General features: G+C 57.7%; 1 protein-coding gene across 1 annotated transcript; it reads left to right on the plus strand.

Moving 5' to 3' along the window:
• Positions 1 to 3,400: 3,400 nt before the first annotated feature.
• Positions 3,401 to 9,026, plus strand: LBHD2 (LBH domain containing 2). Its single transcript, XM_064374512.1, has 4 exons — positions 3,401 to 3,532; positions 5,094 to 5,195; positions 7,110 to 7,266; positions 8,684 to 9,026. Exons 2-4 carry the CDS (start codon positions 5,127 to 5,129, stop codon positions 8,782 to 8,784), a joined length of 327 nt encoding a protein of 108 aa, XP_064230582.1. The 5' UTR covers positions 3,401 to 3,532; positions 5,094 to 5,126; the 3' UTR covers positions 8,785 to 9,026.
• The last annotated feature ends 1,017 nt before the right edge of the window (positions 9,027 to 10,043 follow it).

Consider the following 10,043-nt stretch of genomic DNA (forward strand, 5'->3'; position numbering starts at 1 on the left):
TGGCTGGATGGTGGATAAATAGAAGTGCATGATTGTGATGGGTCTATGCACAGAGAATGGATGGGCAGATGGCATAGAAATGCCATGAGTATATGACTGATGAATGGATCACAAGTGGTGGACAAGTAAACGGTGGCTGTCTGGTGCATGAATGGGGACCGGATGCCAAATAAGTGAGTAACTGCTAGCTGGATGAGTAATGGGCTGTGTACTGTGGAGGTATTGATGGAGGGTGGCTGTGGATAGATAACAACTGGATGGAATCTGGGTGGATGCACGATGAATGGGTGTTGAATGGATGGATGACAGTTAACAGTAGATGGCTACAACTTGGAAACCTGATGCATGAAAGGTGAATGGTGGGTGTGTAGATGGAGAGATGGTAAATGGACGGTTTAATATACAGATGGAGGAAGTCGGATAGATAGCAAGTGGATAGTGAATGGATGACGAAGGAAGATGGACGTTGAATGGAGAGTGAATAATGAATGTGGGTGGTGCATGAATAGTGAGTGGATGGATGGTGGGTGGATTGTCATGGTGGATGGAGAATGGTAAATAAATGCTCACTGCTGACTCTCTACTCTGTCCTCAGCTCCTAGAACAATGCTTGGCATATAGAAGGCAGTCAATAAATTTTTCTTTTCTTTCTTTCTTTTTTTTTTAAAGACGGGGTTTCATCATGTTGGTCAGGCTGGTCTTCAACTCCCGACCTCAGGTGATCCACCCACCTCGGCCTCCAAAGTGCTTGGATTACAGGCATGAGCCACTACACCTGGCCGGTCAATAAATTTTTCTATGAATGGATGCTAGATGGTACTTGGATGGATTTTGGATGAATAGTGAATTACGGCTGGATGACGGGTGGTTAGACAGAGGATGTTGTGAGATGGACAATGAATGAGTAGATATGTGGTGGATGTGGATAAGAGGTGGTGATGGTGGGCTAGGTGTGGTGGCTCATGCCTGTAATCTGAGCACTTTGGGATGCCAAGGCAGGTGGATCACCTGAGGTCAGGAGTTCAAGACCAGGCTGACCATATGGTGAAACCCTATCTCTACTAAAAATACAAAAATTAGCTAGGCGTGGTGATGGGCACCTATAATCTCAGTTACTTGGGAGGCTGAGGTAGGAAAATTGCTTGAACCCAGTGGTGGAAGTCGCAGTGAGCTGAGATTGCACCATTGCACTCCAGCCTGGGTGACTGAGTGAGACTTGGTCTCAAAACAAAAACAAAAACAAACAAACAAAAAGATGATGATAGATGGTTGGTGGATGAATGGAGGAATGCAATTCATCGAAATATGTATGAATGAATGGCAAATGGTGAGCAACTGGTGGTTGAATTGTAGGTGGGTGAATTGCAGTAGGTTGAATGGAGGCTAATGGATAAATCAGGATAAATGAATAGTAAATAGTAGATTGATGATTCACAATTAGATACGTGAATGGAGATGTGAATGGTAGATAGATGTGTTAAATTTTTGATGGAAAGCTGTTTCATAGTGGGTGGTGGATGGATAGGTGGTTGATGGATGGATGCTGAATGAATGTTGGACTGATGGATATTTAGTGATGTATTGATGCTTGGTAAATGATGGGTGCTGGTGGTGAATGGATGAGTGCATGGTGGATGGGTGGTGGTTGGATAGGGGATGATGACTGGGGATGGATGATTAATGGACATGGTATACTGGACAGTGGTTGAATGGTCTATGGCGAATGGATGGCTGGTGGTTGCATGGGGGAAGGTAGATGGTGGATTATGGATGGGACTGATGTTAGGCTATTGATGGTGGATGGTGGATTGTGGACAGGATGGATGTTGGGCTATTGACAGTAGATGGTGGATTGTGGATGGGATGGATGTTGGGTTATTGATGGTAGATGGTGGATTGTGGATGGATTGTATATTGGGTTATTATTGATGGTGGATGGTGGATTGTGAATGGATTGTATGTTGGGTTATTATTGATAGTAGATGGTGGATTGTGGGTGAGATGGATGTTGGGTTATTGATGGTGGATGGTGGATTGTGGATGGATTGTTTGTTTGTTTATTTGTTTGTTTTTTTAAGATGGGGTTTCACCATGTTGGTCAGGCTGGCTTTGAACTCCTGACCTCAGGTGATCCGCCCACCTTGGCCTCCAAAGTGCTTGGATTACAGGCGTGAGCCACCACGCCCGGCAGTTGTTGATGGATTGTATGTTGGGTTATTACTGATGGTAGATGGTGGATTGTGGATGGGATGGATGTTGGGCTATTGATGGTAGATGGTGGATTGTGGATGGATTGTATATTGGGTTATTATTGATGGTGGATGGTGGATTGTGAATGGATTGTATGTTGGGTTATTATTGATGGTAGATGGTGGACTGTGGATGGGATGGATGTTGGGCTATTGATGGTGGATGGTGGATTGTGGATGGATTGTATGTTGGGCTATTATTGATGGTAGATGGTGGACTGTGGATGGGGTGGATGTTGGGTTATTGACGGTGGATGGTGGATTGTGGATAGATTGTATGTTGGGTTATTATTGATGGTGGATGGTGGATTGTGGATGGGGTGGATGTTGGGTTATTATTGATGGTGGATGGTGGATTGTGGATAGGATGGATGTTGGGCTATTATTGATGGTGGATGGTGGATTATGGAAGGGATGGATGTTGGGTTATTATTGATGGTAGATGGTGTATTATGGAAGGGATGGATGTTGGGTTATTGATGGTGGATGGTGGATTGTGGGTGGGATAGATGTTGGGTTATTGATGGTGGATGATGGATGCCGATGGTGGGTCTCAGATGGTACTGGGATGACAAAGATAGATGAACAGCTGTGAATGGTGGCTGGACAGTGGCTGGACTGTGGTTATGGAACAGAAGTGGGATGATAGGTTAGTGATGGTGGAGGGTTCCCGGTTGCAGGCTGGGAATTACACCAACCATAGATTGTGCACCTTGGTCTCAGGTGTCAGGTCTGTCACTGGACTGAGTGAGACAGCTTGTCCCAGGGCTCTTTTGCTCCTTTTTAGGAATGGAACTGGAAGTGAAGATGAGACGAGGGTTTCGGGGTGACCACCCCCTTCCTGCGGCCCATCCCAGTTTGGGGGCTTTTTTGTCCATTTTATTCCTGTCTTCCAGTCCCCAGTAGGAAGGAGTCCTCTTTCTATGTGTCTGGCCCCAGTAAATTCTGCACCCCAGATTCCTGGACGCAAATCTTGAGGCTCAGTCTCAAGTGGCCAGGGGCAGGTCATGGGGGAGAGGTCGGCTCAAGGGGAGACGAGGCCGGGGCCCTAGCTGGGGGCTGGCGCTGGGAGGGCGGAGCAAGGGCGGCGGCGGCCCCGCGGAGGGCGTGAGTGCGAGTGTGGGCGGGGAGCGCGGGGAGGAGGGTGAGCCGGGCGAGCGCGGAGCCAGCGGAGCGCGGAGGTCCCGGCGCCAGCAGCCGCGCGGGCGGTGAGGCAGGGTCACCCCCTCCCCAGCCTCCCCCAGCCGTGCGGGCCCCCAGCGCGAGCGCGCCCTGACGACCAGGTGCGGGGTGGGTAGGAGGGGGAGGAGCATGGGGGAATTTGGGGAGTTTTGAGTCGGGCTCCCTGGGGAAGGGGAGGGCGTGGGTTGGCGGGGTCAGCCTGGCTGTGGGACGTCATGCTTCCACGGGCTTGTGCCCCTGGGGCTGTGCCCGGGAAGACCTGGCATCCTGGGCGCTGGGGGTGGTGGGCGCCCTCGATGTGCGGTGCCCCGGCTGGCGGTGGACCCTGGCGCTGGGCAGGGCAAAGCAGCCCTTGGGCACTTGCTCCCTGACTGCCTGCCCCGCCCCCATGGCTCAGGGTGACAGCTCTATCATCTGCCTCTGTCTGTCGTCCCTCTCTCTGGGCCAGGTGTCATCTGTGGGTCTGTTTCTGTTTCTCCCTGTCTTCTGCTCTGTCTCCAGCTCAGTCACCTCTTGCCTAGTCTCTGTGGCAGTGTTTTTCCTGCCTCTCCCTCTGCCTCCTTCCCAAGGCTGGCTAGATCTCTGTCCTGGCTGCCCTGGACTCTGACTTGGGTTCTGGGTCATGGGATGGGATCCAGGAGAGGCTCGATGGAGGGCTAGACCTGGGAGCAGCGGGGCACTCAGGCAACCCGAGGCTCTGGGGTGGGTGGAGGAACCAGAGGGTGTGGGTTCGCTGCCCATTGCCCCAAGAGGCCTCCTGCATGTGTGCCCCTCCTAGCCTTCCCTGGGCCTCAGTAGGACCCCAGCTGACCCGAGCAGGGTGTTTGGTGAAAGAAACCTCATTTCCCAGAACAGCAGCCCTCTGCTTTGCTGACAGCCACAGGACCTCCCTCGCCCACCCCAGCAGGGCGTAACAGGTATTCCATTCTGCTGGTCTCTGCTCTCCCACTGCCCAGTCCCCTTCCTGCAGGGCTGTCCCCTGCCCGGGGCCCCCGCTGCCTGCATGCCAGCCACCGCCAGACCCCACCTCCATTTCTGCCTCTGACCTGGTCGTGGCCCCAAGGGAGCCCACACAGCCTGAGTGCAGGTGAAGGGTCTGCGGCTGGTGCCGACTCCTGGCAGCGGCTCTCTTTCCAGAATCCTTGCTGCCAGAGCTCCAGAGGGCTTCCTCTGCTGTGGCCAGCCTGAGTGGGTGCCGCCAAGTGCAGGCAGGATGTCAGTTTCCCTTGGGCTGTGGGTGCTGAGGGCCTGGCCCAGGGTGTGCAGGGTGCATGCTCTCGAGGAGGAAATGGGCACCTTGGTCTCTGGCTGACTTGAACCCAATCCCTACCACTCCCAGCCTCCTGTCTCATAAACCTGTTCCGAGTCCTTCCTGCACTGTTCCCTGTCTCAGAATGTGCTTCTGTCCTCCCAGCCGGCCTGGCTACCTCCTGCTCATCCCTCACACCTCAGATCAGCCAACTTCTTCCAGGAAGCCTTCTCAGATCTCCCCTCTTGCAGGCACATTGTGTGACCACGGTCCAGCACCCCGTCTGGGTCCAGCTGCAGCCATGGGCACTGGGTCTGGGTGGGGTGGAGTGGGGTGGGCTCAGCGCCTGAAGCCTTCGGAGGAGGGTGGATCCAGCATCAGGCCAGCAGCAGACACCCCATTTCTGCTCCCAGTCCTTGTCAGCTCAGCGGTGCAGTGGCAGCAGCATGAGCATCCCCCGGCCTGCTCCACCACAGCCAGGCCCTGCCGAGGGGGCTGGAGGCCCGGCAAGGAAGGTACGTGCTTGGGGCCCTGGGGCTCGGGAGGGAGCCAGCCTCAAACTCTGTCCCATGACTTGGAGCATGCCTTGCCTTGCTGCTGGCCTCAGTTTACACATGTGGGTGGGGAAGGTTGTTGCTCATTTATTTATTTTTGACGCGGAGTCTTGCTCTGTCACCCAGGCTGGAGTGTAGTGGCATGATCTCGGCTCACCGCAACCTCCACCTACCGGGTTCAAGCTCTTCTCCTGCCTCAGCCTCCTGAGTAGCTGGGATTACAGGCACCCACCACCATGCCTGGCTAATTTTGTATTTTTAGTAGAGACGGGGTTTTGCCATGTTGACCAGGCTGGTCTCGACCTCCTGACCTCAGGTGATCCACCCACCTTGGCCTCCCAAAGTGCTGGGATTACAGGCATGAGCCACTGCCCCCGGCTCGTTGCTCTTTTATAAAAGTAGAATGGATAAAACAATTGAAGGCCAGCATTCCTGGCTTACTTGGTTCCCTTGCTGACCTGAGGACCCCAGGGATTGCTCTCTGCCCAGAGCAAATGCCAGGGTCCCCTCCCCCAGTGCCACCTTTCCATGGGGGTGTTGATGAAGCTAAAAAAAAAAGCTCCCTACACAGGGTGGCAGCCTTAGTGCTCTGAGTTCTACAGCCCAGCCATTCTCCTTGTTGGGGAGCAGTGGGGCCAGAGAGGGGGACCAGCCTGGAGTCACACAGGGACCAGTCTGGAACTTGGGGTTGCAGACACAGCCTCCCGGGCAGGTGGACAGTGGTGAGCACCAGGCCTCGGAGCGGCAAATTCTGCTGGCCCGGGCCTCGCTCACCCCAGTGGGCAGACTTGGAGACCAGCGCCGTTGGTGGGGCAGGAAGGAGAATGGCACACGGGGAGTGAGACCTGGCTGGGGAATGAGCCCCTGGGCTGGCAATGCCAGCATGAGAGGTGGCCCCTGGGAGGGTCCAGCCTGTGGGGTAGGGATGTGGGTCCCTGCTCTGCTGTCCTCTGACAGCACCTTCATTCCACAAATGTCCCAGTGACGTCTGTTCTCACACTTGAGGGTCACCTGTGGTCCTTGGTTCAAAGAGACTCTGGGCTGGAGCCCAAGACCGTGCACTCTTCGGGGGTCTTGCTTCATACCATTCACCCAAGTCCTGCCCGCTGCCTGGCTGCCCTTCCTCGTGACCCTCATGCTCTTCCGGGAAGGTGGACCCAGCAGCTTTCCTTCTAGGTGAAGAGATGGGAGACAGGGAGCTCCAGGCAGGGGCATCTGCCTGAGCGCAGGCGTGGAGGTAGGACAGGGAGGCAAGTCAGGGTCACTGGGGCACTGAGGGACGGCGTTCTGCACGTAGCACTGCAGCCTCGAAGGCCCCGAATGGGAGGCGGAGATGCTGAGGGCGCCGGGAGGGCCTGGGGACGCAGCCCCCGCACACTCCTGTGGGCACTCAACAAGAGCAAGCCCAGAGCCAGCCGCTCGGGTGGCCATGGCAACTGCTTCCCCGCTCCTATGAGCCTGGAGGAGGCCACAGGCCCAGCAGGGAAGACCCCAGGAAGGGGCTGGGGGGAGTCCAGGTGCAGGAGGCAGCTGGGGGTGTGCAGAAGCCTGGCTGGTTCCTGGTGACCTTGGTGTCTCTGGCCTCAGGCTCTGGCTATGCAATGGGCTCCGGGGCTGAGCACAGCTGCGTCCTCTGGTGCCTTCTGAGAGCTGTGACCACAGGGGCTGAGCACCCTACCCGCCAGGTTGGGACCGGGTCGGGGCTGGGATCCGTCTCAGGGATGTGCCTGTGCAAACACATGTGCCTACCCCTGCCCTGGAGACTGGGTGGGAAGGCTCCCTGACCCCCCAGTGGGGCAGTGTGCAGGACGGGGGTGGGAGACAGCAGGAGTGCCAGGCCTGGCATGGCTGTGATCCTGCTCACCCTCCCTGTAGGCTGTGGCAAGCGCCCAGGAGAAGGGCCCTCAGCTGGGCCAGCGGCTGCCCTCCATTGTGGTGGAGCCCAGCCAGGGGGACCCTGTGGAGAGCGGAGAGCTGCGCTGGCCCCCGGAGCGTGCCCAGAGGGGCCCCTCTCAGAGCTGGGCTGTTGCTCGTGAGTGAGGGTGCCTGAGGGGGTGCTGAGAGGAGGAGGGGACCACTGCCAGGGTCAGAAGCGGGGCATGGTTCCTGCGGCTCCGGCAGGCAAGGCCTTCCCGCCTCCTGCCTGTTCACACCCCGTCCTCCACCGGCCCTTGGAACCTCTGCCTGGGGCCCTAGGTGCTGCCTGGCCTTGACCCCCTCCCTAGCACCGTCCTCCCTCCCACCTGGAAGTGAGGTCCCTCATCCACTCTCAGTCCCAGGCCTGGGCACGGGAGGTGCACGGTGCATATTTGTTGAATGAGTGACGACACAGTCTCCCCCCTCGTCACCTAGTCCTCCCCTGTTGTCATCACCTTTGAAGCAAGTGTGCCTTGCTCACTAGGGCCTGGGAGGCTGTGAGGTGCAGGTGCACGTGCTGGGGGGCTGCAGGTACCCTGTTTAACGGCTGAAGCAGGCTGGGTGTGGTGGCTCATGCCTGTAATCCCAGCACTTTGGGAGGCCGAGGCGGGCAGATCATTTGAGGTCAGGAGTTCGAGACCAGCCTGGCCAACATGGTGAAACCCCATCTCTACTAAAACAAAAATTAGCCAGGTGTGGTGGCAGGCACCTGTAATCCCAGTTACTCGGAAGGCTGAGGCAGGAGAATCGCTTGAACCCTGGAGGTGGAGACTGCAGTGAGCTGAGATTGCACCACTGCACTCCAGCCTGGGTGATAGAGCGAGACTCAGTCTCAAAATAAATAAATAAATAAATAAAGGCTAAAGCTTCCGAGAGGAAGACCATGTGGGCAGGAGGAGGCAGCCAGGGCCAGGTCCAAGGCACAGGAGAGGCGGCAGGCTGGGCTGTGGGGTCCTTGTGGACGGCTCTGAGGGCCACTTCGGGCTGGGCGAGGGGCGTGAGCTGTGCCCTGGGAGGTCTTATCCCCTGGAGACCCCTGGGAGTCTGTTTCCTGAGGAGGAAGTGAATTCGGCCGTTGCTGGAGCTGCTCAGCACCTTGCCTGCCCTCTCCCAGACCTCAGCCCATACTGGCCAGGAAACCCCCTTCAGAAGGGGTCTGTCCGGACCCATAACCCCCACCTCTGCCCAAAGCCCCCTCAACTTCTTGTCAGTTTCTGCCCAGGCCCCAGGACAGCATTAGAGACCACCCCTTGGGTCAGTCCTTGGACTTGGGCTCTGGGGATGCCCTTGAGTCTGCCCCGGACCTCCCTTCCCTCTGCCACCCCTTCCTCTGGTGGATTTGGGAGCTGTTCCTGCTGGCGGAGCCCAGTCCCATTCTGCCTCCCTGGCCGAGCACTCCTCCCCTTCTCATCACCCAAGGGGACCTCCCGGCCTGCCCCAGCCCAGCCGCCTGCGAAAGTTCATCTCGGACCGCTGGGATCCTCTCTGGCTGCAGTCCCCCGACCAACACGGCTGCCTTTATGTTTCTGCAGCCCACTCCCCGAGTCCCGCTGGGGAACCAGGGAGACCTGCAGATGATGCTGGCAGCGAGTGTGTCTGCTCCGAGGACCAGGCAGCCCCAGCCCGGGGATAGGACAAGGACGTGGCCAGGGTCTGCTGTCTGACTGCTGAGGGCCTCTGCCGCAGGGTGGCCGGGCTGATGCACAGGAGGGCCCGGCCTGCCCCGACACCCCTCAGGCAGAGCCCGGAGGCTGCTTCCTGTCTCACCGGGTCCAACAGGACTGCAGCCCTGCCCTCTTCTGCCTGTGGTCCAGGTCTGGATCACCCCCTGCTTTGTTCCATGGTTTGATGCAGAAATAAAGGCACTTCCTGATGGCCAGTGGGCACACGTGGTGGGGATGCAGGGGCCTGAGAACAGTTTGGGTTCTGCCCGTGGCCTTCTAGGTGAGGGCCTCAGCTACCAGCCCAGGCTGGCCAGTCCAGAGCGCCTAGTGCGTGACCACTCGGGCGTGGCACTGGGGCAGGCTAGGCAGGGCTGAGCTGGCGTTGCGGCTGGTGCCTCTGCCCAGGGACCCTCTCTCTGCTTTGGCCAAGGCTGCCCAAGGCAGAACCAGCCTCCTCCAGGTGGCCTCCCAACCCTCTGTGGGGCTGCTTTGGGGCCGGGGCGGGACCCTGAAGGCTCTGCTACCTGCTTCCCCTGCGTGCAGGAGGGCACAGCGATGGTGCCTGGCGTGGGCTGCCCCATTCCAGGTTGGATCTCATTAAATCCTTGTGAAGGTCCCATTTTACACGTGTAGGAACTGAGGTGCAAAGCGAGGCGCCAGAGGAGAGAGGCTTCGAGGGGAATCCCTGAGGTCAGGAAGCCACCAGGCTGCCACAGAGCCCACGTGGGAGGTTGGGTAAGCAGGCCTCTCTTCCTGCCCTATGTGGGGGTCCATCGACATTATCTCTGGGCTCTGTTCTACAGCAGAAGGGGAGCCCTGCTGCCTGGTTGCGGCTGGCATGGGGGACAGAGCCTTGAGCGTGGCCCAGGGCCCACTCCCAGGGTGTGTCCTCCAACCTGGTCCCCTGCCTTTGGCCAGCCTGAGCCAGGCCGAGGAAGCTTAGGGCCGGGCAGTGGGACACCATAAATGTCAACTTCGCCAAGTCGACGGTCCGGGCAGGCGTGCCGGGAACCGGGGACCCGTGACCCGTGAGCGAGGGAGGCAGGAGGCGCTGCCCCTCTGTGCTTTCCTGCTGCCTCGCCAGCCTCCAAGACAAAGATGCCCTTTCCCCTACCGCCTTCCTTCTAAAAATAGCCCTCCCCCCAATGCGGGAGAGGTGGGAGACAGGTGCGGAAGCTCGCCTGGCAGCCTGCTTTAGTTTGAAACCTCAGGACCCCGTGGGCCCTCC

This window comes from Aotus nancymaae, unplaced genomic scaffold (assembly GCF_030222135.1).
Source record: "Aotus nancymaae isolate 86718 unplaced genomic scaffold, 86718_ANA_hifiasm-v0.15.2.pri h1tg000011l, whole genome shotgun sequence".
Classification (NCBI taxonomy): domain Eukaryota; kingdom Metazoa; phylum Chordata; class Mammalia; order Primates; family Aotidae; genus Aotus; species Aotus nancymaae.